This window comes from Pelobates fuscus, chromosome 8, assembly GCF_036172605.1.
Source record: "Pelobates fuscus isolate aPelFus1 chromosome 8, aPelFus1.pri, whole genome shotgun sequence".
Taxonomy (NCBI): domain Eukaryota; kingdom Metazoa; phylum Chordata; class Amphibia; order Anura; family Pelobatidae; genus Pelobates; species Pelobates fuscus.
In genome coordinates, this window is record NC_086324.1 from 166,161,744 (window position 1) to 166,188,797 (window position 27,054).

The 27,054-nt window shown below is 43.4% G+C and overlaps 2 protein-coding genes across 2 annotated transcripts; both read left to right on the forward strand.

Annotated features, from left to right (window-relative positions):
- Window positions 1-747: 747 nt before the first annotated feature.
- Window positions 748-19,991, forward strand: LOC134571971 (protein spinster homolog 1-like). The gene is made up of 14 exons (XM_063430705.1): window positions 748-799; window positions 8,153-8,288; window positions 10,616-10,880; window positions 11,517-11,582; window positions 11,812-11,948; window positions 12,212-12,363; window positions 12,770-12,839; window positions 13,601-13,743; window positions 13,827-13,979; window positions 15,423-15,612; window positions 15,909-15,974; window positions 16,506-16,604; window positions 17,927-18,098; window positions 18,412-19,991. The coding sequence occupies exons 3-14, from the start codon at window positions 10,652-10,654 to the stop codon at window positions 18,504-18,506; spliced, it is 1,572 nt and encodes a 523-aa protein (XP_063286775.1). The 5' UTR covers window positions 748-799; window positions 8,153-8,288; window positions 10,616-10,651; the 3' UTR covers window positions 18,507-19,991.
- A 4,491-nt stretch (window positions 19,992-24,482) lies between these two features.
- LOC134570979 (E3 ubiquitin/ISG15 ligase TRIM25-like) lies at window positions 24,483-26,232 on the forward strand. Its single transcript, XM_063429009.1, has one exon. The coding sequence runs from the start codon at window positions 24,509-24,511 to the stop codon at window positions 26,084-26,086; it is 1,578 nt and encodes a 525-aa protein (XP_063285079.1). The 5' UTR covers window positions 24,483-24,508; the 3' UTR covers window positions 26,087-26,232.
- Window positions 26,233-27,054: the final 822 nt, after the last annotated feature.

The following is a 27,054-nucleotide window of genomic DNA, read 5'->3' on the forward strand; positions in this document are numbered from 1 at the left end:
CAAACCGAGACACCATCACTAGTTACACCCTGCCGCCTGCAGCACGCCTGCCAATGCTGTGACGTCACCGGTGTCACAAACCGAGACACCATCACTACTGTCTGTCCCACCCTGCCGCCTGCAGCACGCCTGCCAATGCTGTGATGTCACCGGTGTCGCAAACGGAGTCATCATCACTACTGTCCTACCCTGCCGCCTGCAGCACGCCTGTCAATGCTGTGACGTCACCGGTGTCACAAACCGAGACACCATCACTACTGTGCCACCCTGCAACCTGCAGCACGCCTGTCAATGCTGTGACGTCACGGTGTCACAAACTGAGACACCATCACTACTGTCACAGGCCGGGTAATTAGTGCCTGTTATTATTATTACATTGCTATTTCCCCTGTTATTATTATCACATTGCTATTTCCCCTGTTATTATTATTACATTGCTATTTCCCCTGTTATTATTATTACATTGCTATTTCCCCTGTTATTATTATTACATTGCTATTTCCCCTGTTATTATTATTACATTGCTATTTCCCGTTATTATTATTACATTGCTATTTCCCCTGTTATTACAGATAGTGGGACTTCCTCCCTAAATTTTATAAATTAGAGCTGACAGTGCCTGTCTACAAGGTGTTAGGGGAGGAGCCATGGTAAGAAGAGGAGGAGCCATGGGGAGAAGGGGAGGAGCTAGGTGGGGGTAGGATCACAAACAAACAAAGGGATCACGTGAGTCACGCGGTCTGTGAAGTCACATGACCCGAGCAAAGCAAGATGGCGGCGGATAAACCGGAAGTGTGAGGTAAAGTAATATTAATGGCTGGGATGAGAGCCGGGTCCAGGCTGTGAGAGAGATGAGAGACTGCTACGGTGAGAGACAGCATGGAAAGAGACTGCGAGAGAGAGAGAGAGCGAGAGAGAGCGAGAGAGAGAGAGAGAGAGAGACTGCACCACAGAGAGAGAGAGAGAGAGAGAGAGAGAGACTGCACCACAGAGAGAGAGAGAGAGAGAGAGAGAGAGACTGCACCACAGAGAGAGAGAGAGAGAGAGAGACTGCACCACAGAGAGAGAGAGAGACTGCACCACACAGAGAGAGAGAGAGAGAGAGACTGCACCACACAGAGAGAGAGAGAGAGAGACTGCACCACACAGAGAGAGAGAGAGAGAGAGACTGCACCACACAGAGAGAGAGAGAGAGAGACTGCACCACAGAGAGAGAGAGAGACTGCACCACACAGAGAGAGAGAGAGAGACTGCACCACAGAGAGAGAGAGAGAGAGAGAGAGACTGCACCACAGAGAGAGAGAGAGAGAGAGAGACTGCACCACAGAGAGAGAGAGAGAGACTGCACCACACAGAGAGAGAGAGAGAGAGAGACTGCACCACACAGAGAGAGAGAGAGAGAGACTGCACCACACAGAGAGAGAGAGAGAGAGACTGCACCACACACAGAGAGAGAGAGAGAGACTGCACCACACAGAGAGAGAGAGAGAGAGACTGCACCACAGAGAGAGAGAGAGACTGCACCACAGAGAGAGAGAGAGAGACTGCACCACAGAGAGAGAGAGAGAGAGACTGCACCACAGAGAGAGAGAGAGAGAGACTGCACCACAGAGAGAGAGAGAGAGACTGCACCACAGAGAGAGAGAGAGAGACTGCACCACAGAGAGAGAGAGAGAGACTGCACCACAGAGAGAGAGAGACTGCACCACAGAGAGAGAGAGAGAGACTGCACCACAGAGAGAGAGAGAGACTGCACCACAGAGAGCGAGAGAGACTGCACCACAGAGAGAGAGAGAGAGACTGCACCACAGAGAGAGAGAGAGAGACTGCACCAGAGAGAGAGAGAGACTGCACCAGAGAGAGAGAGAGAGAGACTGCACCAGAGAGAGAGAGAGAGAGACTGCACCAGAGAGAGAGAGAGAGAGACTGCACCAGAGAGAGAGAGAGAGAGAGACTGCACCAGAGAGAGAGAGAGAGACTGCACCAGAGAGAGAGAGAGACTGCACCAGAGAGAGAGAGAGACTGCACCAGAGAGAGAGAGAGAGACTGCACCAGAGAGAGAGAGAGAGAGAGAGACTGCACCAGAGAGAGAGAGAGAGAGAGAGACTGCACCAGAGAGAGAGAGAGACTGCACCAGAGAGAGAGAGAGAGACTGCACCAGAGAGAGAGAGAGAGACTGCACCAGAGAGAGAGAGAGAGAGAGACTGCACCAGAGAGAGAGAGAGAGAGAGAGACTGCACCAGAGAGAGAGAGAGAGAGACTGCACCAGAGAGAGAGAGAGAGACTGCACCAGAGAGAGAGAGAGAGACTGCACCAGAGAGAGAGAGAGAGAGAGAGACTGCACCAGAGAGAGAGAGAGAGAGACTGCACCAGAGAGAGAGAGAGAGACTGCACCAGAGAGAGAGAGAGAGAGACTGCACCAGAGAGAGAGAGAGAGAGACTGCACCAGAGAGAGAGAGACTGCACCAGAGAGAGAGAGAGAGAGACTGCACCAGAGAGAGAGAGAGACTGCACCAGAGAGAGAGAGAGACTGCACCAGAGAGAGAGAGAGACTGCACCAGAGAGAGAGAGAGAGAGACTGCACCAGAGAGAGAGAGAGAGAGACTGCACCAGAGAGAGAGAGAGAGAGAGAGACTGCACCAGAGAGAGAGAGAGAGAGAGAGAGACTGCACCAGAGAGAGAGAGAGAGAGAGACTGCACCAGAGAGAGAGACTGCACCAGAGAGAGAGAGACTGCACCAGAGAGAGAGAGAGAGAGAGACTGCACCAGAGAGAGAGAGACTGCACCAGAGAGAGAGAGACTGCACCAGAGAGAGAGAGAGAGAGACTGCACCAGAGAGAGAGAGAGAGAGAGACTGCACCAGAGAGAGAGAGAGAGAGAGAGAGAGACTGCACCAGAGAGAGAGAGAGAGAGACTGCACCAGAGAGAGAGAGAGACTGCACCAGAGAGAGAGAGACTGCACCAGAGAGAGAGAGAGACTGCACCAGAGAGAGAGAGAGACTGCACCAGAGAGAGAGAGAGACTGCACCAGAGAGAGAGAGAGACTGCACCAGAGAGAGAGAGAGACTGCACCAGAGAGAGAGAGAGACTGCACCAGAGAGAGAGAGAGACTGCACCAGAGAGAGAGAGAGACTGCACCAGAGAGAGAGAGAGAGAGAGAGACTGCACCAGAGAGAGAGAGAGAGAGACTGCACCAGAGAGAGAGAGAGAGACTGCACCAGAGAGAGAGAGAGAGACTGCACCAGAGAGAGAGAGAGAGACTGCACCAGAGAGAGAGAGAGACTGCACCAGAGAGAGAGAGAGAGACTGCACCAGAGAGAGAGAGAGACTGCACCAGAGAGAGAGAGAGACTGCACCAGAGAGAGAGAGAGACTGCACCAGAGAGAGAGAGAGACTGCACCAGAGAGAGAGAGAGACTGCACCAGAGAGAGAGAGAGACTGCACCAGAGAGAGAGAGAGACTGCACCAGAGAGAGAGAGACTGCACCAGAGAGAGAGAGAGACTGCACCAGAGAGAGAGAGAGACTGCACCAGAGAGAGAGAGAGACTGCACCAGAGAGAGAGAGAGACTGCACCAGAGAGAGAGAGAGACTGCACCAGAGAGAGAGAGAGACTGCACCAGAGAGAGAGAGAGACTGCACCAGAGAGAGAGAGACTGCACCAGAGAGAGAGAGACTGCACCAGAGAGAGAGAGACTGCACCAGAGAGAGAGAGACTGCACCAGAGAGAGAGAGACTGCACCAGAGAGAGAGAGACTGCACCAGAGAGAGAGAGACTGCACCAGAGAGAGAGAGACTGCACCAGAGAGAGAGAGACTGCACCAGAGAGAGAGAGACTGCACCAGAGAGAGAGAGACTGCACCAGAGAGAGAGAGACTGCACCAGAGAGAGAGAGACTGCACCAGAGAGAGAGAGACTGCACCAGAGAGAGAGAGACTGCACCAGAGAGAGAGAGACTGCACCAGAGAGAGAGAGACTGCACCAGAGAGAGAGAGACTGCACCAGAGAGAGAGAGACTGCACCAGAGAGAGAGAGACTGCACCAGAGAGAGAGAGACTGCACCAGAGAGAGAGAGACTGCACCAGAGAGAGAGAGACTGCACCAGAGAGAGAGAGACTGCACCAGAGAGAGAGAGACTGCACCAGAGAGAGAGAGAGAGAGAGACTGCACCAGAGAGAGAGACTGCACCAGAGAGAGAGACTGCACCAGAGAGAGAGACTGCACCAGAGAGAGAGACTGCACCAGAGAGAGAGACTGCACCAGAGAGAGAGACTGCACCAGAGAGAGAGACTGCACCAGAGAGAGAGACTGCACCAGAGAGAGAGACTGCACCAGAGAGAGAGACTGCACCAGAGAGAGAGACTGCACCAGAGAGAGAGACTGCACCAGAGAGAGAGACTGCACCAGAGAGAGAGACTGCACCAGAGAGAGAGACTGCACCAGAGAGAGAGACTGCACCAGAGAGAGAGACTGCACCAGAGAGAGAGACTGCACCAGAGAGAGAGACTGCACCAGAGAGAGAGACTGCACCAGAGAGAGAGACTGCACCAGAGAGAGAGACTGCACCAGAGAGAGAGACTGCACCAGAGAGAGAGACTGCACCAGAGAGAGAGACTGCACCAGAGAGAGAGACTGCACCAGAGAGAGAGACTGCACCAGAGAGAGAGACTGCACCAGAGAGAGAGACTGCACCAGAGAGAGAGACTGCACCAGAGAGAGAGACTGCACCAGAGAGAGAGACTGCACCAGAGAGAGAGACTGCACCAGAGAGAGAGACTGCACCAGAGAGAGAGACTGCACCAGAGAGAGAGACTGCACCAGAGAGAGAGAGAGACTGCACCAGAGAGAGAGAGAGACTGCACCAGAGAGAGAGAGAGACTGCACCAGAGAGAGAGAGAGAGACTGCACCAGAGAGAGAGAGAGAGACTGCACCAGAGAGAGAGAGAGAGACTGCACCAGAGAGAGAGAGAGAGACTGCACCAGAGAGAGAGAGAGACTGCACCAGAGAGAGAGAGAGACTGCACCAGAGAGAGAGAGAGACTGCACCAGAGAGAGAGAGAGAGACTGCACCAGAGAGAGAGAGAGAGACTGCACCAGAGAGAGAGAGAGAGACTGCACCAGAGAGAGAGAGAGAGACTGCACCAGAGAGAGAGAGAGAGACTGCACCAGAGAGAGAGAGAGAGACTGCACCAGAGAGAGAGAGAGAGACTGCACCAGAGAGAGAGAGAGACTGCACCAGAGAGAGAGAGAGACTGCACCAGAGAGAGAGAGAGACTGCACCAGAGAGAGAGAGAGACTGCACCAGAGAGAGAGAGAGACTGCACCAGAGAGAGAGAGAGACTGCACCAGAGAGAGAGAGAGACTGCACCAGAGAGAGAGAGAGACTGCACCAGAGAGAGAGAGAGAGAGACTGCACCAGAGAGAGAGAGAGAGAGACTGCACCAGAGAGAGAGAGAGAGAGACTGCACCAGAGAGAGAGAGAGAGAGACTGCACCAGAGAGAGAGAGAGAGAGGCTGCACCAGAGAGAGAGAGAGAGAGAGGCTGCACCACAGACAGAGAGAGAGAGAGAGAGGCTGCACCACAGACAGAGAGAGAGAGAGAGAGGCTGCACCACAGAGAGAGAGAGAGAGGCTGCACCACAGAGAGAGAGAGAGAGAGGCTGCACCACAGAGAGAGAGAGAGAGAGAGGCTGCACCACAGAGAGAGAGAGAGAGAGGCTGCACCACAGAGAGAGAGAGAGAGGCTGCACCACAGAGAGAGAGAGAGAGGCTGCACCACAGAGAGAGAGAGAGAGAGGCTGCACCACAGAGAGAGAGAGAGAGAGGCTGCACCACAGAGAGAGAGAGAGAGGCTGCACCACAGAGAGAGAGACTGCACCACAGAGAGAGAGAGAGAGACTGCACCACAGAGAGAGAGAGAGAGAGAGAGAGAGACTGAGACTGCACCACAGAGAGACATACAGGGGGAGAGAGAGAGACTGCACCACAGAGAGACATACAGGGGGGGAGAGAGAGAGAGAGAGAGAGAGAGAGAGACTGCACCACAGAGAGACATACAGGGGGAGAGAGAGAGAGACTGCACCACAGAGAGACATGCAGGGGGAGAGAGAGAGAGACTGCACCACAGAGAGACATGCAGGGGGAGAGAGAGAGACTGCACCACAGAGAGACATGCAGGGGGAGAGAGAGAGACTGCACCACAGAGAGACATACAGGGGGAGAGAGACTGCACCACAGAGAGACATACAGGGGGAGAGAGACTGCACCACAGAGAGACATACAGGGGGAGAGAGAGAGACTGCACCACAGAGAGACATACAGGGGGAGAGAGAGAGAGAGACTGCACCACAGAGAGACATACAGGGGGAGAGAGAGAGACTGCACCACAGAGAGACATACAGGGGGAGAGAGAGAGAGAGAGACTGCACCACAGAGTATGTCTCTCTGTGGTGCAGTCTCTCTCTCTCCCCCTGTAGGTTATTAAAAATAACCTAATTCAAAATATAGTTACATTTGAGTATTTTTTAAATTTTGTCTATTTTAGACTAAAATGTAAAATTCCCTGGTGAATTACAGACAAGTCAATGGTTTAGTAAGTAATTCTGTTATTCCCTGAATTACAGGGGGAGAGAGAGAGAGACTGCACCACAGAGAGACATACAAGGGGAGAGAGAGAGACTGCACCACAGAGAGACATACAAGGGGAGAGAGAGAGACTGCACCACAGAGAGACATACAAGGGGAGAGAGAGAGAGACTGCACCACAGAGAGACATACAAGGGGGGAGAGAGAGACTGCACCACAGAGAGACATACAAGGGGAGAGAGAGAGAGAGACTGCACCACAGAGAGACATACAAGGGGAGAGAGAGAGAGACTGCACCACAGAGAGACATACAAGGGGAGAGAGAGAGACTGCACCACAGAGAGACATACAAGGGGAGAGAGAGAGAGACTGCACCACAGAGAGACATACAAGGGGAGAGAGAGAGAGAGAGAGAGAGAGAGACTGCACCACAGAGAGACATACAAGGGGAGAGAGAGAGAGACTGCACCACAGAGAGACATACAAGGGGAGAGAGAGAGAGAGAGAGAGAGAGAGACTGCACCACAGAGAGACATACAAGGGGAGAGAGAGAGAGACTGCACCACAGAGAGGCATACGGGGGAGAGAGAGACTGCACCACAGAGAGAGACTTCACCAGAGAAAGATATACAAGAGGAGACAGACTGCACCAGAGAGAGAGAGAGACAGAGACTGCACCACAGAGAGACATACAGAGGGAGAGAGAGACTGCACCACAGAGAGACATACAGAGGGAGAGAGAGACTGCACCACAGAGAGACATACAGAGGGAGAGAGAGACTGCACCACAGAGAGACATACAGAGGGAGAGAGAGACTGCACCACAGAGAGACATACAGAGGGAGAGAGAGACTGCACCACATAGAGAGACATACAGGGGGAGAGAGGGACTGCACCACATAGAGAGACATACAGGGGGAGAGAGGGACTGCACCACATAGAGAGACATACAGGGGGAGAGAGGGACTGCACCACATAGAGAGACATACAGGGGAAGAAAGAAAGACTGCACCACCACAGAATGTTACCAGGAGAAAAAGAGACTGCATTACACAGAGAGATACAAGGGGGAGAGAGACAGACATCACATAAAGGGAGAAAGTCAACAACACACATGAAAGAGACCGAAAGACTGTATTGTTCAGAAATACCAGAAAGTATATAGAGAGGAGGGGGTTACACCAGACACGCATACATGTTGTAAATTTACTGTGGTTGTTCATGTTAACTACTACTGTGTCAGACAAAATGAACAGAGCAGAGAATGACGGGGTTATTCATTTGCAGAGAATTCAAAGGGAACTTCAAATTTAATGCTAAAAGTGTACATACACCGACTGCTCAGTGGAGACCACTATCAGAACAGACAGACTGTATTACAAACTGAGCTAACACAAGAGAAAGACCTGCTGCGTGACACACAAAGATATTACTCCAGTGAGAGGGACAGACAGGGAGACAGAGATAAATCTGTGGATATGTAACCTACACAACAGGAAGGTGGTAGAAGGTTCTGTTAAACAGTAGAAAATTGTAGAGAGATTACTAACTAAATTCATTCCCCTGCAGATTTACCAGGAATGAGACCGGATTAAACGCTCAGTTAACCCTTTATGAACCAGCAATAAAGAGACTGATAAACATGAGAGTGTGCTACTAAGACATCGCAGAAAAGAAGGGGAGGCACTCAGCCATTCATCAGTTGGTGAGTGTAACGGTATGGTTTGAGGATTTTTGGTTTATTAGAGGGTTGATGTTGATTACTTTTTTTTTTTTTTTTTTATATATATATATTTATCTGCAGTCTTTTTATAATAACGAAATAAAGTTCAATTTCATGGTAAGTGTAGGAAAAGACAGGTTAAATGAGCATGGACAGCACTAGAAACGTTTCTGTCCATCAAGGAGACTTCTTTAGGGTAGGATGTAAGTAGTAAAGTATATGGGTTGTCAGAGTGTCTGGCTTCTGAAACAAAATAGGTAGGTCAGTGCTTAGCTCCCTAAGAGACTATAGAAGCTCTTCACCAAACAAAAGGGTTCTTTTTTTTTATTATTTTTATCGGTGATAAGAGCCACAGGGGAATGATCATCTGAGCCTGATTTCATTAATTCACGTTCTAAGTGATCTGTATGTTCATGTGGTCACAATAATCCATTCAAGCATGTCTTCGATAGCTTAATATATTTGTTGAATGTGCTTTTTTTAAAGGCCGGTTATGCAGATATAACCGCTAATTATCAGAGCAGTGGAGCAGGTTCAACAAGTCACAGTGGCTTCGGAGTGTAAGCTGATTTTAGCTGGTTTCTTTGGGAATTAAATGCAAGAGCCATATTAATCGGAAATTATAAAAACTGTCCCATGTGTTGCTTATGGTGGTTTGGTCAGATGTTTGACTGTTCTGCTTTTTTTTTTTTTTTTAAAAGAAAAGGTTGTTGTACAAAGTTCCTGGTCTCCTGTTTTCTTAAGTGTCAGCACTTGGTCAGATAATGCTTGTAAGGATGTAATGAGTAAAATGTGACTGGGCTGTGTTCTTTATGTTCATGTGACAGAATAGAAAGACAGTGTGTTACAATGTACTGTGAGAACCGTGTACAGATACTTTGTGATAGAATTACTACCCAGGGACTGGGACATATGCAAAATGCAGGAATTAGGACATTCTGGCTTATTCACCAAACTGTGGTGAATTGAAATCTGAATGGCAAATGTTATTCTAAAAGAGCAGATTTGGCAAAATTCTCCAACTTTGTTCATAGTAAAAAATAAATAAATGGGAATTGGGGGCACACCCGGAATGTCCATTTCTAAGGATTGGTGCCACAGAGACCATCATTTTATACAAAATACAGATTAAGGAACAGCGCACACACAAAAATAGAGTTTTAAACTTTATAAAGCTACTTAAAATCAATCTCAGCAAACTAACATGGAGATTTAGTTCCACCATATGGCTATATTGTTTTAAACCCAACACTACGTCACAGTACTCCAATATTGGTGGGTCCTACACTAATTGCAAAATGGTAGACAGTATAAATAGCGCTAAATGACCACAGGAAAGTATGAATTTGAGGAGATTTTGAAAAGCAATATCACTTTAATTGTATTTTGTATTTGATATAGAGCAAATATATGACATGCATTGTGAGTATGTATGTATATAGAGTTGTCTACTTTTGCAAATGGTATGCCATAATGGGAGTAATTCTGATTCCTGGGCTACCATATGGTCTCAAAGGCAACATAGGACCCGCAAACCAATCTGGCAAATTTCAATGTGTAAATACCAAAAAAGGGCATAGCCCTATGTTTGACCATGCACATTTTCAAAACCCCATAAAACCTGTACATGGGGGTACTGTTGCACTTGTGAGACATCGCTGAACACAAATCTGTGTATTTTATTGCAGTAAAAGCTATTATGACATTCACTGTTAAATGCGATGCAATACTAAGAAAATATATTTCTTAATGTCTCACACTTTTTCTTTGTTTTTGTTTAAAATTGTTTCATATATAATTATTTGATGTGAAATGAAATCCCTGTTTCCCCTGAACAAAGGTGGCTCCGGAGAAGTGTACAGGGTGCGGGACAGTTGTGGTGAGCTGGATAAAGGTGCAATAAAGTGGTGTGTGTAGCAGGAAAAGCTTGCACAGATATGGGGGAGTAGGGAATGGTGCAGGGATCTGAGTGAGAAAGGAATGGATTTGGAGAAGGGTACAGGGATTTGAAGGAGAAAGTAGTTGAGATTTGGAGAAGGATACACACATCTGGGGAGTAGGGAGTGGACAGTCTGTAGGAGAATCTTAAATAAAATTAGACTAGAGATGTTTGGATAGATCTAATTCTTTATATAGATTATTTGCTTCATCAGTAATAAAGTCTACCCTTGCCTAGTACACGTAGAGCCAACGTTTTTAAAATATATTTTGGGGAAAAAAAATTCACATTCTAGCAACTGACATGCACATATTTTTAAACTAAAGTTAAAGTTTGAACTTTGTAAAATTCTGTCCCTTTCTCTGTTTAGTTTTCTTGGCGGACGTAACTTCAGAAGCCATTTATAATGGCGTCCCGACGAAGTCTGGACTCTGCCCCCTTCCTCACACAGGCGGATAACACCGAGGAGGAGCAAGACCGAGATCCAGAAAGCCAGGTGTCTGATGAGGAAGATGAAGATGAGATTAAAGATGTCCTGCTTGTGACTGGGATCTCTTATAAACGCTCTGTCGTCATTGTCATGGTCCTCGTTTATATAAATCTTTTAAATTATATGGATCGTTTCACTGTTGCAGGTAACTGGTCAGTTTTCTTTATAGTCTGTGCGGAAATACAACAGACTGTGCCTGGTATCTAGCTAATCATTCTTTTTGGAGCTTGTTGTTTTTGCTGTTTTCTTGATTATTCATTAACCATGATTTCAAAGCATTCATGGGGGAAATGCTAATTTTAGGTAAAAACGTGCAATTCCCTAATAAATTCCTGCCAGGTATAGTGCAAGTGTTGTGTGGTGCTTACACTTTCTCATGAGTAGCATTATCAATTTCAGCAGACGAAACAGGCAGAGATTGTTGGGGGCTAATTAACCTCTCACCAAAACTGCCACACCGAGCCGTAGTGGTTATGGTGCTTAGTGTGCCCCTTGAAATCCAAAAAACTCTATTTTATTTTACGGAATACCTCCCCGCACTGCGTGTGAGGTAAAAGAAGCGCTGTGGCAGATGTTCAATAGGAGAATATTAAAATATATTGTACAGTGCTACGGAATTTGCTGGCGCTATATAAATAATAATGAAGGGGATTCATTTATAAAAATAAATAAGAATAGATAACTTTGAATTTTTATATCCATCATAATGTATCAAGGATATTAAACTATTACTTGTATTTTTATGGATTGTGTATTTTTTTCTTTGCGCTTGTTTACACAGGTGTTCTCCCTGATATCGCAAATGATTTTAAGATCAAGGACAGTGACTCTGGATTGGTTCAGACAGGTACAACCTTAAATCCACTAGACTGTCTATGTTTGCTCTATGCCAATAGATATTGTATTGATTACTGCAATGTGTATTTTTCTCTCTCTTGTGTTACTAGGTGAATCGTTTTGGATACAGGATGTTTATATTTTAATTACATTAACAACCTGTGTGTTTTTCATTCTTTTACTGTATTTTTTTTTTTCTGATTGCATGGTTTCACTACTCCTTCTCTTCCTCTTCCTAGTGTTTATTAGTAGTTATATGGTGCTGGCTCCTGTCTTTGGGTACCTGGGTGATCGGTACAATAGAAAATACATAATGTGTGGAGGCATCACCTTCTGGTCACTCATCACCCTCTCCAGCTCGTTCATCCCTAAGGAGGTAACGTCACAAGGCATTTAAAACAAATTATTCACTTTCTCCCAGGTCCAGCCAAGGTGCAGAATGCTTGTAAATCTATGATGTCTAAACATGGTTCTTAGCATCATGTGAAATTATATTATCCAAATCTCCTTGGGGCAGTCCTCACTTATGTAGTTCACCTAGTTCTCAAAGTGTCCGATTTACTGTGGCATCGCTGCTACTGATAAAAGTATTCTTCAAGATATTTATTGATGACTGTTGTCAATTTCTTGTCTTTACAGCACTTCTGGCTCCTTCTGCTCACACGGGGTCTTGTGGGAGTTGGGGAAGCGAGTTACTCCACCATTGCTCCTACGCTGATTGCTGACCTCTTCCTTGCCGATCAGCGTAGCCGCATGCTGTCTTTCTTCTATCTAGCTACACCTGTTGGCTGGTGAGTTCCCGATTCTGGCCAGTTGTAGGTTCTGTCATACAACTATGAGGAGTCTGGGTTGGATCGAGTAGTGCTGGCGAGGTTGTAAATGCTGGTTTCGTGCCCTTAAAAGTTATATCAGAAAAAAATATTTAAGGAATTCCAAATTTGTGACAAACATAGTAAAACTTTAAAAAGAACTGAGTTTAAAAAAAATAAAATAATTAAAATCAGTTCTATTCCATTTTTGGCAGAAATTTGACATTCTACACATTTTTGTTTAGTGAACTATGATCTTTCAACCGGTATGAACTTTCAGTTGGGGTTGGTGTCATGGCGAAACCCTATTTCCAGTTCTGTGTAATAACATTGATTAGTGTAGGGTCTGTTCGACACAAGAAGGCTGACTCATTTCTCCATTTTACAGTGGACTTGGATATATTGTTGGATCAAAGGTGACGAGTGTGGCTGGTGGAAACTGGCACTGGGCATTACGAGTAAGTAAAACCGGAAAGCTTCAGACTGTGCGTCACTTGGTGGCTGCTGAATGGCATATAGCTTGGGGTATCTTTGCATTTTTGTAGACCAATTATTTGTCTGACATTTACAGTGTTTGATTCACACATGAACGCCCATGTTCCCTTTAGACATAACAATTGCAAATACCTGCAAGGAAACCAAACAAAACACTAAGATATAGCGAGAGAATAAGCACTATTTTATTTAAAGTGAACAACTTGGACTGGTTTGGCAGCTCAGAGTGTATGCGTCCAATCTGAGTCGGATGGTGGGAGGGATATTTTATTCATAAAAAACCCTAGTTAAGTTACAGAGGGATGGATGGGGAAGTAGTCTTCCTCTTGAAGATGCACTGGCTACAAGGGATAAGATTAGTACGACTGTCACCAGCGCACTGAAGGCACACGTAAAGCATGCACAGTATCGACATTAGGCAGCCTGGAACAGTCCCTTGTGCTGCGGTTCAACTAGTCCCTGGTACACAATTAGAAATAACTCTGGGTGGTCAGAATTTCAAGCTTAAACACGGCACATCCAGACTCCTGCCACCATGACCACTTCAAAAAGCTGAAGTATCCATGCAGGTTGGAGTAACTTTTAAAAGTGTAAACTGCACCAAGCGCTTGTTTATTTGCTCAGTCTGTATGTACGTCAATGTGGGTCTCTGGTATTATTCTTTGTAGCCAGATATTCAAGGCATGTAGTACGAACACTGACACTGTCTGATTTTGGGGTGCAGGTTACTCCAGGACTGGGTTTCATAGCCATTTTACTGCTGCTGTTCATAGTCAAAGAACCTCCCAGAGGAGCTGTGGAACGGAAGACAGACAAACCCCTCGTCTACACTTCCTGGACATCTGATGTTAAAGCTTTGCTAAAGAAGTGAGTTACACTTCGGTTCTTACTCACAAACATCTGGCCTGTACCTGGCGCCTGACTTTTAATTTTATTATCTCCTCTTTCAGTCCTAGTTTTGTCCTGTCAACCTTTGGATTTACCACTGTAGCATTTGTAACAGGAGCCCTGGCCCTTTGGGCTCCAACCTTCTTGATGCGGGCACGGAGGGTCTTGTACAGTCATGAGCCATGTCAAACCCCTATTTGTGACTCTGATGACAGGTAAGACTCTCAAACACCCATTACTGTTCCACCCAATTTCTCTTCCATTCTGTATATTGGCAGGTCTCCGTGACACTGATTTCTATTAAAGTTTGAACCCGCTTGTTGCTTAAATCCTACAAGACTTTACATTAACCCTATCCCTCCCAAGAAAGGTCTAGATTCTTCCTATATGAACTAAAGGCTTCAGATTTTGGCACATGACACTACCAGGAGCTATCTCATCTCTGTACGCTTGGGAGAAAGTATAGAATGCAGAGAATAATCCCACCGGGTCCCCCTTGCAAGTTTAATGATACGCGATAGGCGCACACCTAGATAACATATATATTTATATATATATTTATATAATAAAAAGATAGATAAAATAAATTAAAATCTATTCATTATCCTGCACCTAATCAGATTGCTTGTTAAACACAAACCATGAAATTTAAACCCCGGTTCCTCTCCTGCAACTGTCATCAAAACAAAACACTAAGCCCTCAGTGAATATTATCCTAGCAATCTACTGTTTCTACCCTACCCTTACCTTTTGTGTCACTATATCCCACTTCCTCTTGCATGTAAGCTCATTGAGCAGGCCCTCAATCCCTCTGTTACTGTGTCACTATACATCACTCCCTCTAGTATGTAAGCTCACTGAGCAGGACCTCAATCCCTCTGTTACTGTGTCACTATACCCCACTCCCTCTAGCATGTAAGGTCATTGAGCAGGGCCCTCAATCCCTCCGTTCCTGTGTCACTATACCCCACTCCCTCTAGCATGTAAGGTCATTGAGCAGGGCCCTCAATCCCTCCGTTCCTGTGTCACTATACCCCACTCCCTCTAGCATGTAAGGTCATTGAGCAGGGCCCTCAATCACTCTGATCCTGAGTTTCCAATTTGTCTGGTTACAAATACATGTATGTTAGTCCACACATTGTACAGCGCTAGTGAACTTGTTGGCGCTTTATAAATAATGATATGAAAAATTATATAGGACATGCACAGTGGTGTTCACTAGGAAATTCACCAGGAAATTTCAAATTTAGGGATAAATATAAAAAAAAGTGTCAATATTGCCCTAAATTGGACCTTTCTTGCTTGATACATGACAATTCACCGTTTGTTGAAACACCCTCTTTAGCAAGGCTTAGCTTGCTGTCATCCATGTGAAAACAGCACAACCGCTGGCAGGCTAGGGGTACAAGGGACACTTCCCTCACTGCTATAAAAGACCAGATTATCAAGATATAGATAATGAATGCATTATTTCCCTAATTACAGAAATGTATGCACTGCTATCTTTGTGTTTGCCCACACACAATATCACTGAATATCACCGACTTTGGATTTTGTTTCACTTTTTTTTTCTCTGTCCTTCTCCATTTTTACAACTGTTTTATTTTACACTTTTTTTTTTTTAAACTCATTATGCTTTTTATATTTTTCTTCTGTAGTATGATTTTTGGAGGGATCACATGTGTGACTGGTCTTCTGGGGGTCGGGGCTGGTGTGGAGATCAGCAGGCGTTACCGGAAAGTAAATCCACGCTCTGACCCATTGGTTTGCGCCATGGGCCTCCTGTGCTCATCCCCCTTCCTTTTCCTGTCTTTAGTGTTTGCAGAGGATAGCCTTATCGCTACTTACGTGAGTACTTCTCCTTGCCTGCACGCTTTAAAATTGCACAATTTAAGCCTCCTTTGCCTGGCAGTAGCAAATTATCAAGGACAAGTTAGTGGAATGATAATTCCGTGTCCGGGCAGATTAATCAAGGAGTTAAGGATCCAGTTTTTCTATAGTTTGCCCCCCTGCATACAGGACACACTGGAGAATGTAGGAGTAGTAACCACTCCCAAAGTTATACAAGAACTGTTGATTACTCTGTTGGTCATGGCACAGTGTGTGTTTCTTTATAACTGTACCACTCTTCTTCCTCTCTGCAGGTTTTTATCTTTATTGGGGAAACATTGCTGTCCTTGAACTGGGCCCTTGTTGCTGACATATTACTGGTAATGTATAAAAGGGACATCTTAGGAGGATTAAAAGATTTTGATCACAGATTAGACATATATATATATATATATATATATATATATATACGTTCCTGACATTATACAACTTTTGTGTGTTGACTTGGAATTAAAGGCACTGTAACTGTTGGTATGAATCGGTATGGCTAGATGGAAATGTGTAATCCCTGCCATAGTCATAGTATCTGCACGGGCCAGGCTACACGTGTCCAGGTGTCATGGGACAGTGCCATGGGACACCAGGCACAATTCCGTCAGTGAGATTAAATGGTTATAGTGCCTGCAGTGTCCCCTGTGCTATCAGTGCTTCCTGCATTACTGCACATTTTCAACCTTACCTGTAAGAATATACTTTGTGTTAAGATTCTGTTTGTTTTTGATGTACGTTTCTAATATTCGGCTGTTTTCGGCATTTAATCCTTTCCCTCGTTACAGCTGTACTTGCATAGTGTGTGATGTTTTGCTGCCCCAGCTTGCTGTGGTGATATATCTTATGATCTCTTTTCGTAGTACGTGGTGATCCCCACAAGACGGTCTACGGCAGAGGCTTTGCAGATAGTTGTCTCACACTTGCTGGGAGACGCCGGGAGCCCATACTTAATTGGAGTGGTAAGTGATCATTATAGCTCCATGAACATTAACACCGATTGTCACCCTTCTCTGGGGTGCCTGCTCATTAAAAATATCACCCATGGGGTTATTCACTGAAGTGAGAATTGATGAAATGATTTAAATTGATTCTATGTTCAGTGCAGCTATTTTAAATTCCCCGAAATCCTCACTTGAGTGAATAGATCTGTCTCTGTGTACAAGCGTTCATTTCTATGGCAATGCCCGCTATAGATTATCAGCAGTTGTTGAAATATTACATCATTAAGTGATACTGAAACCGATTTGGCCACAGAATAGCCAGATGTAGGGTGTGTATATACCAGAGCAAGAGCAAGTGTATATACTTTATGCTACATTAAGGAACACTCCCCATCTGGAAGCATCAGTGTTGCATTCTTACAAATACACGTGAACAGATAATTTGTTTTCACTGTTCCTCCTAGTTTTTGTTGTGTAATGTATATTTCCTGATTCAGAATCTTTCAGAAGAATGGAAAGAAATTTGTATCCCTGTAATCTAAGCAATTTAGATTTGTTTGTTTGTTTTTTGTATGTGCAACTAGTTTTTATTCATATGATTATTTTTTCTGTCCCATTTAACCACATCCAAAAATTGATGATTATTCTTAAATGCATGTGTTAGCGCTAACATTTTCAACATTATTCAGTACTGAAAAGTTCAATAATCTTACGTAAATAAAAAAATCTCAGGCACTCACTGTGAAATGTTCAAGGCAGTTTTTATTGGATCTGCAACGTTTCGACCTGTACCCACGTCTTTATCAAGCTTGATACCTAAAAATTTTTTTTCATTAATGTATATTATATGTGGTTTGCTGACCCATGCTCAGTGCACCCTGTGTTAATTTTTGTGATTGAGTGCAACCCTCCTTTTTTTTTTTCTTTCTTTTTGAATAATCTTAAGTAAAACACAAAATATTGTATGAAATAAATTCCTCAAACAATAATTTTATTTCTGGCATCAGTCACATACGAGTTTCTGCCAATCTCTGCAGTACTGATTAATATGCCTTCCTTTTTTTTTTTTTTTTTTTGCGTTTTGGTACACACATTTATTTGGCTCAAATGAGTGGAAATTCATTGTCCACCAAATTCTCTATTTCTTAGGCTTTTATTTCAACAGAGAGATTGACATAGTTTGGTTAAATAAGTGGAGACAATTGTTTTGGTAGTTTCTTTTCTTTAAATAGAATAGGCTTGGATTTTTTTTTTTTAATATTATCTTTTCATAGTCTATATTATATCACATTATCACCAGCTGTAACTGCTTATTTGTATCTCATCTTTCTAATCCTCAGATTTCCGATAGAGTCCGTAAAGGAAAGCCTGATTCTTACCTGTTGCAGTTCCACAGCCTTGGCTATGCTCTGATGCTTTGCTCATTTGTGGGAGCCATCGGAGGTGGCTTTTTCCTTGCGACAGCACTCTTCATACAGAAGGATCGCAAGAAGGCAGAACTGTACTCCCAAGGTGAAACCGATAAAGTGTTCTGAGATATGAGGCCTGGAGAACCTTTCCAAAATTGCAAGATTTAACATTGGAAAGGATTACAATACTAAATATCATGTTTTCGAGTTTCATATTTACAAGGCCAAGCTTGAGTAGAAGGATATATTTGGAATATGATATAAATGTTGTCCTGTTGAAATACGATATTGTTGTTTCATTCTTTTCTAGATGTTAAAGGCCTGTTTCCTCTATGGTGGTTGCATGGGAAGATCCTATTGTAACTCTTGGGCAACTGCTATAAATTAACAAATTGTCGGATCTTTTCTTTTGACAGGTCTTTTGGAAGTGGAGGAGAGTGCCGACGATAGAATTGTCGTCCCGAAACGAGGACGATCAACCAAGGTACCAGTCTCCAGTGTGCTTATTTGAGAAGCTCCAGTTCCTGTGCAACATTTTGGCTTCAGTATTGACCATCGTTCTGGATGGGGAACAAGCATAACTGATTGTAGCAATGCTATTTGTTGGCCTCTCTTATGAACAGCATGGACACCTGGGATGATGGCTTCAGCACCTGTCTCCCTGTCTACGAGGAGATGGCTCACTGTGGATTATGTTATCTTGTTTTGGATTTTCCAATCCATCATCGTAGGACAATCTTGTACTCTTAATTAAAAAGAGTCTCCAGTCTAAAGGGATCATACTAAGTTGTTGTTCTACTCGCACGCCCAATGATTACATTTTTTTTTTTTTTTTTACGAGCTGCTGTTTCTATAATTTTTCTTTTTATGACAAAGGATGTGATGCCTTGGACTACTGCAAAGGCCTGTTCTGTTATAGAGAACCATGGGTGGTTTACTCTGAAAATGAATATTGGATTATAGTTTTAACACACATCACAACAATTTAAAACGTAACTTTACCACATGCTGATCTAATAGATAATTCCCAAGTGTATAATAGATGGTAATAATTACAATATATTCCTGTGAACAATATATTCCATCTTGTAAATGTCTGGTCACAGATTTTGCTATCCTTACCTCCAAGCCATCATTGTGTGACAAATGGTAAAGATAAATACCTTGCCCAGAGTTTGCAAAGTATGCATCTATCGTAGCAAGCAGAGATCTAGTTTAACATATGAGGGGTTTCATTAGTCCTCATGTAATGAGGCTGCTGGTTAACAGCTCCAACAGAAAACTTGGACCTGAATTGCCAGTCTCCTATCTTTTTTCTGTTCCTCACCAACAAACTTCCTCTATTATTATAATATAAAATAATTTTCTGCTTCTCTCTCAAGGTCCAATATTGCTATATTAAAATTGTGTTATTAGTCCATGTGACACTCAAATGGTTCTAGTGGTGTTAAATCCTGACAAAGGAATGACACAGCTCTCTGAATTTCACAGTTCTAGAGACAGAACATTACTGATCTCAAGCAAAATAACAATACAGTATAAGATCATGCGTATCCCATAGTACACTACTGGCATTTTAAAATGGGATTTTTTTTTTAAAGGGAATTATTTTACAAAATTGTAGTAGTGCTTTTAGTTTAGTACTCTTTCATTTAAATAAATTTGTGTTAATTTGGAAGTCTCCCCAATGGATTTTAGGAAATGTATTACATTTTTAATTTGGCAATGCCAGTAACATTTCATTCAGGGAAAAATAAAACAATGAACACAAATTAGCCAGGCTACTTGAGACCTTTTGCCATGGGAAGAGTTTGTAACTTCTAGTTTGAATTTGGTAGCACATCCTACCCTGGATCCAGTGATCAGAATGCCCTATTATTTGGGAGGGTAACAGTATTCTGTAACAGTGCTCAGTGATCTGAGAATTGTATTGACTTGAATTCCTACTATTTATAATTAACACTTGTTTTCAATAATATATCTAACAAAGCCCTGTGTTTGTGTATCATTTTTTCCTTGGGAGAGTGTGGGTGAGTCCATACTGTGTCTTTCAAATTTGTCTGTTCGGTACAAATAAAGTATTTAATTGGTTAATCAAATACACATAAATCTGGTACTAAACCTCCAAGAGCAGGAGATTTTATTATATAGAAATAAACACATAGATATTGTCTGCCTGTGATTTTGAAGCACCGGGCTCAGTACTTGTTAAGACAGGCCAGGATGGTTTGCTAATGACCTAGGTTACAGCAGAACTAAACAGGAGGTGTAAATGTTGTTGGCTTATTGTTCTGTACAGGCCCTTCCTGTTACGCTAGAACTAAAACGATACTTGGACTTTACAGACAAATTCATTTGGTTACCATCCCATACCGGCCACAAATCTATTAAAAAAATATTCCAAATGCCTGTTTGGATTTCCATCAATCTTTGTGATATGTAGTCCTATGACATGATCCTCCGTGAAAGAAAGGGAATCATTCTACTGGACTGGAGGGACTGGAAATAAAGACTGAAATCTCTGGGAAAGGGGGGATGAGGTGTATTTATTAAAATTACTCAATTACTTCCTGTTCTGTTCGCTGAGTGGAAGAATTTATCCATTAGAGATGCTGCCATGGACATGGCCAGGATACATTTCTGGTAAGTATAGGTTTAGAACCTTCATGTTGAATATCTACTTCACAATAGCAAAGACCCCCCTGAGATGACCATTGTAGCGGATGGCACTGGGCTTTCCTACAAAATTCATGTGAATGACTGTATTCGTGTATATTGCCAGTTTCTATGTGTTGTAAAAGAAATGTATTCCTCTGGTTGTTCGGTAGAATCATTCGAATAAAGCAAGGGAATGAGACTACCGAACAACCAGACCTCCTTGTGTGAAGTGTGCCTTCAATTACCGTTTGCAACAATGTTGCAAACGGGTAATTAGCCATCCGTACAGTGTGGTCTTTGTTCTCTGGGTGGCCGCCATTCGGGATACGAACACGTGGCGGCGGCCATCTTAGACTACCGAACAGCTGTGTTTTGCCGTCGAGTGTCTGGAACTAAAATCGGACACTTGACTAGGCAAACACCGCTGAGACCTCCAGACTTCCAGTACTTCGTGGGGAAACTACCGAACGGCCCGCTGTTCGGTAGAAAGAACCCCACGAACTGGGGGATTCATTCGAATCCTCCCCAGGCTTCATAACACAAGCAATTCACATGTTTTTATTCCCTTGTCTGTGACCGACCGCAGGGCCAAAATGCATGGAACTGTTTTCGGATACTTTACCCATGCGGTCGGTCAAATCTGTACCTGTTCATAACTCACGAACCCCTGGTCCGATCTGGGTGATTTTTGAGTATGTTGCTCACCCAGATCAGGGCTATTTTTAAAGGGGTATCCCTATGTTTAGGGGTACAGCCAGGAACTGGGGGAATTTTGGTACAGTATAAGGGGATTATGATGTAAGTTGAGGGGAGGAGATGTGTGGGAGGTTACTAATCCCCGATTGGATACTGTAATAATTGTTAGAAACTCCTCCCTTGCATGGGAGCATGCTTTATAAGGCACTGTGAAATAAAGCTTGTGAGATCTGCTCCTGAAACTGTGTGTCGTCCAGTTATTGGGATTGCTGTTGGGATACTGCTATATTACTTTACCTGCTGGAAACCTTGCCTGTGGATTTATCATTGCCTTGTTCCTGAGCCTCACTGGGATCTTTAGTGGAGAATAGCTGTGGGATATCAGCTCTCTGCTACAATCATTATGCAATTAGTCCTAATTGACATAACTGAATCTGCTTTAAATCCCATGACACTAAGCCAGCCCTGTGTTTTCCATTATAGATACACAGGTATTAAGATCTGACAGTTTCTGCTTGTCCACCCTCCCACATTGTTTTTGCCCAGTTTGTTATCTCCTTGGGTGGCATGATAGTAGACACCTGCTGTCCAATGATGGCATTAAACAATGTTACTCTCTTTGGGCAGACTCTTCTCAACCCCAGAGGAAGTTATTTACCTGTCCTGGAATTTGGCATATTCTGTTTTCCCAAAATATTACTACTTACCTGACCAAGAACTTTGCTATTTCAAAAGCTATGTTTAGGATATGTGTCCAGTTAAAATACACTTTGTTATCACAAACTATGCCACATGGCCTATTCTCAGAAATCCCTGTATATGACCGGGAGAATTAAACAAGGAGTTCTCACAATTAGTTCTCAATGGTTAATCTCAAACCATGAACCATTAGGAAACACATTGCAAACTACTTATACATTGGTATATGTAGCCCAGGGCTGGTGCAAGACTATTTTGCGCCCCAAAGCAAGACTTGCTACTTGCGCCTCCCTCCTCAAAACACATAAATGTCCAACTGTTTGTCTCTTTCTTCTCCCAGCCCCTTTGTGTGTCTCTCCCCCAACTTCTTTTGTTTTTTTTCCCCTCTCTTTTTACCCCTTACTAAGTCCTTCTGTGTGTCTCTTCCCCCACCCCCAGCATCTTGGGTTTTTCTCCACCCAGCTCTTTATGTGCATCTTTCTCCTACCCCGCCCATCTGTGTGTCTCTTTGTCCCCCCCCCCACAAGACCTTCTGTGTACCTTTGTCCTCAACAGCCCCCCTGTGTGTCTTTGTCCTCCCCAGTCCCTCTGTGTGTTTCTCTTTGTCCCTCTAGAACCCATGTGTCATCTTTTTATATAACCCCTTTGTGTGTGTCTCTTTTTCTGCTTCCCCAGCCCCTCTGTGGGTCTTTTTCCCCCCTTTGTGTGTCTTTCTTCTCCCCATGCCTGTGTCTCTTTGTAAGCCCTCTGTGCCTCTGTTCCCCCAACCCTAGGTGTGCCTCTCCTCCATCCCCGCCTCCCACATGTCAGCTTACCTCCACTATGTAGTGTGACCGCTGTAAAGGAACTTGATTTCCTTTACCCTGACTGACAGGAAGCAGTTCGGTGCTCCTTGTGTGCATTTCCTATCAGACTGGGTAGAGGATACAGAAGCTCGTCTACCTCTGTCCAGCCATGTTACATACAGAGACCGGCAGGAGGGTAGTGCTGCACTGTGCGCTTCCCTCCTGCTGGTCACCAGGGCATTGTGCCCCCCCCAGGCCGGTGTGCCCTAATCTGCATACATTCCCTGCCTCTTCCCCAATATTTATTTATAAAATATTTTTCCAGCATGGATACATTGAGATTTCTCTAGTTGGGTCCACAAAACATTGCATTGTTACAATAATATATATATATATAAATAAATAATAAAAAATATATATATATATATATATATATATATATAGATATACACACATATATAAATGTAACATATGACAGGTAACAAATATATTCAACCATGACAGGTGCATTCTGTGCTGAGGTATATTGCCATAAATCTCTTAAGAGATTTAAGATTGAGTGAAGATTTGACTGTGTCCTTGAGGTTATTCCATAATTGCGGTGCTCTGTAGGAAAATGAGGATCGAGACACTTTATTTTTGTATTGCGGTACGCTAAATATCGTGCTAGTACTGGATCGGAGGTTATCGGAGGTGGGAATAGCTGGGGGGAGCATTCTACTCAGGTAGAGTGGGGAGCTTCCCAGAAATGCTCTTATGTACAAGGCTGGAAAGATGAAGAATGTGTCGGGATTCCAGCGACAGCCAGTTTAGCGCTTTTAACATGTCACAGTGGTGCGTAAATTAATTACATTCTAGTACAAAGCGTCAGAACAAATTATATAACGTATTGTGTTTGTTAAGGTGGGTTTGCGGTGCGGGTGCATACTCTACATCCCCTTAACCAATGACCAGCGTTAGCATCTGTTTCCTTACTGTAAGACTTAGGCAGGATTTGTTTCTGTGCAGGGCACCTAGTTTTGGGCAAAGTTTTGAAGAGATTTTTTCAATATGAAGGCCAAAAGATACATTGGGGTCTAGCAACATACCTAGATACGTGAAAGAGCAGACTGCTGTCAGTGTGCCATTTGACTTTGTTCTGATACACAATTGTTGATTTTGTAGTTTATGTAATTTAGGTCCAGTTCCAAAGATCATTGTAACAGTTTTTTTCAGTGTTTAGGAAGAGTTTGTTATCCACTATCCACTTTTCTACCTGTTTATTAATACGTTTATTTCATATTTTATTTATTTTTTTAACACTCTACATTAATTTTAATAAATTAAATTCCCTACTGTGGCAGACAACTGTATCTGTGTGAATAGACAACAACCTTTTAAATTAGTCGTGGCACTTAATCACTTAGAATTTATTGAGAATTTCTCTTATTTCACATGTAGATTTGACCTGTATGACCTGTAGGCTTTAATTTGTATTGAGAATCCTTGATGCAGTGGGATATGCAAGGTGATAAGCATGTGAGAATAACTAACTGTCAGCTTATACTGGATACTGTTACTTATGGATTATAGGGTTAACCGAGTAACAACCCCTCCTTCTCTGCATTCCTCTTCCGGGAGCTTTTAGAATTAGATTAGACACTTTCAGTTTCATAGCTGGTTACTGCGTTCCAGAATGGAGTCCTCTGATCTGAGAGAAGAGCTAAATTGCTCTGTCTGCCTGAATATTTACACGGATCCCGTAATGCTGAGCTGCGGACATAACTTCTGCCGGGTCTGTATTGGGAAAGTTCTGGATAAACAGGAGGGAGCAGGAGTTTATACCTGTCCTGAGTGTAGAGCAGAGTTTCAGGAGCGTCCTGCTCTGCAGAGGAACAGAACACTGAACAATATAGCAGAACGTTTTGTGTCTACACAGCCAAAAAAAGAAGAGGCCACAGTCTTCTGTACCTACTGTGTTCAAGCTTCTGTACCTGCCCTTAAAACATGTCTGCAGTGTGAAACCTCCCTGTGTGATAATCATCTGAAGATACACAACAAGACGGTGGATCATGTCTTAATTGAGCCGACAGCTTCCTTAAAAGACAGGAAATGTCCCATTCACAACGAGGTGCTAAAGTATTATTGCTGTGATGATGCTGTCGCTATATGTACGTCCTGTTACTTGGCCAAAGAGCACAAAGGCCACGAGGTGGAACCTCTCAATGAAACATCTACCAAGAAGAAGGCAAAACTAAGGAATGTTCTGGAGAAACTCACCTCCAAGAGAAAGGTGGCTGAGAGACAAACCGGACACCTGCAAGTACGCAAGAATAAACTGCAAGAAAAATCAGCTGGTTTAACCGAGAAAGTCGCAGCCATGTTTAAGGACATGAAGAAACAAATTAAAAACCTAGAGAAGCAAATTCTTAGTCAGATTTCCATCCAGGAAAAACAGTGTTCGCTACAAATCTCCGAGCTCATTCAGCAGCTTGAAATAGAATCGGAAGAACTGGCCAGAAAGATCTCGCACATTGACGAGCTATGCAACATGGATGACCCATTGACAGTCTTGCAAGGATGGAAATCTTACATCTCTGATTATTGTGATATAGAAGGTAATAATGAAGACCAAGAGATAGATTGTGGAAATATCAGTGTAGCAGACGAGCTCGATGAAGGTCATCTCTCTGTTACTATACACACAGCCTTAGATGACTTTATCACCAGGGTGAAGAGAAAAGGTTATGTTGCAAAGTCGGACTTACTAATCGATGTAAATACATCAGTTGAAGACATAGCTGTTTCAAGTGATCGTAAAAGTGCCTCTCGGTCAAGAGTAAACCGCAGTAGTTTGCAGAAACGTGAGAGGTTTGAGTCTTGCCAGGTTTTGAGTAACTTGAGTGTTTCATCGGGACAACACTACTGGGAATTGGAGATCAGTGATACTGGCATCTGGAGAATTGGGGTGGCTTATCCTAGTCTAAATAAGGAAGGCGACCAATACAGAATTGGAGACGATAACAAGTCCTGGTGTTTATATATGTTTGATAAGGATTACTCAGTGATACACAACGCTAAAGAAAAGTCACTACAACTTGATTCCCACCCAGATAGGTTAGGGATATATCTGGATTACGAGGCTGGACGGATCTCCTTTTACCAGCTGTGCGATTCAATCAAACACTTGTACACCTTCACTGCCACCTTCACCGAGCCTCTTCATTTAGTATTCAGAGTTTACATGGATGGATGGTTGCGAATCAGGAATTAAGCTGGGATTCTAGGCACCGTGCGACAGATGCAACACGAACACACAAACAAATTAAAGGCCAAATCACGTGGATTTAGAGGTCAATCAAATCGCGCAGGGAATTTTTAAACAACATCACGACAGACGTTGATTTGTATCAATTGCATTGGGGGGGGGGGGGGGTGGGAAATGTCTGGAATAATCTAGAAATTATAAGATAATAAATAGAACATTATTGACCAGAGGAAACAAGCAGAATGTTTAGGTGTTGTTGGCAGCATTGATCTAAAGTTAGTAGCTATTTAAGTTTAACAAAAGTGCTTGCTTTGTTGTAGTTTTTTTTTAAATTCTAAATGTAATTCTAATTAAATAAAAGGGTCTGTCTCTTTTGTGGTTCTTTGCATATTTAGCAAAAACCCTCGGAGATGATATATCCAGTTGGGATATGGTTGCTATGGAGTGCTGTAGAAGGTAGCTTTACTTACCTGAAGCTGTCCCTCGTGGTCGCTGCCATCCTCTTCCTTAAATTGACACTGAATGAATAAGAAATGGGATCACCCTAGTTTTATTGATGATGATTCTCATTCTCAGTTTTTATTCTTGGGAAAGTCATAGAATAATATATGCTTTATTATATAATGTGTTATTAATCCCCCAGTTTCAATAATCTGTAGGCACGCTTTATTGAAGAGGCAGTACTGTTTGATTAATAATTATATTATATTAAATTATTATTAATAATAACAATAGTTTAAATTTAAATAAATTAGATAAGTATGAGTTTAAGTGACAAGAGAGAAAAAAATATCTGGCCGAGCGAGGTCACATTGTGATGTTAGAAAACTAAGCGTGTTATATAAAATAAAAATCAATAAAATTGATCCCTCTGCCTGTACATGGTGTGACCACTAGGTGGCACTTCCACAATGCTTTGCAAGTCTATGGAAGCATTCATTGGCGATGGCATTCCAAAAAAGCTGAAATCCTAT

Bases quoted from the DNA above. Each gene is read 5' to 3' on its own strand.
- LOC134571971 (XM_063430705.1), top strand. From the start codon at position 10,652: ATGGCGTCCCGACGAAGTCTGGACTCTGCCCCCTTCCTCACACAGGCG. The intron at 11,583-11,811 runs GTACAACCTTAA...TCCTCTTCCTAG, and splicing joins CTCTGGATTGGTTCAGACAG to TGTTTATTAGTAGTTATATG. The intron at 16,605-17,926 runs GTAAGTGATCAT...TCTAATCCTCAG, and splicing joins GCCCATACTTAATTGGAGTG to ATTTCCGATAGAGTCCGTAA.
- LOC134570979 (XM_063429009.1), top strand. From the start codon at position 24,509: ATGGAGTCCTCTGATCTGAGAGAAGAGCTAAATTGCTCTGTCTGCCTG.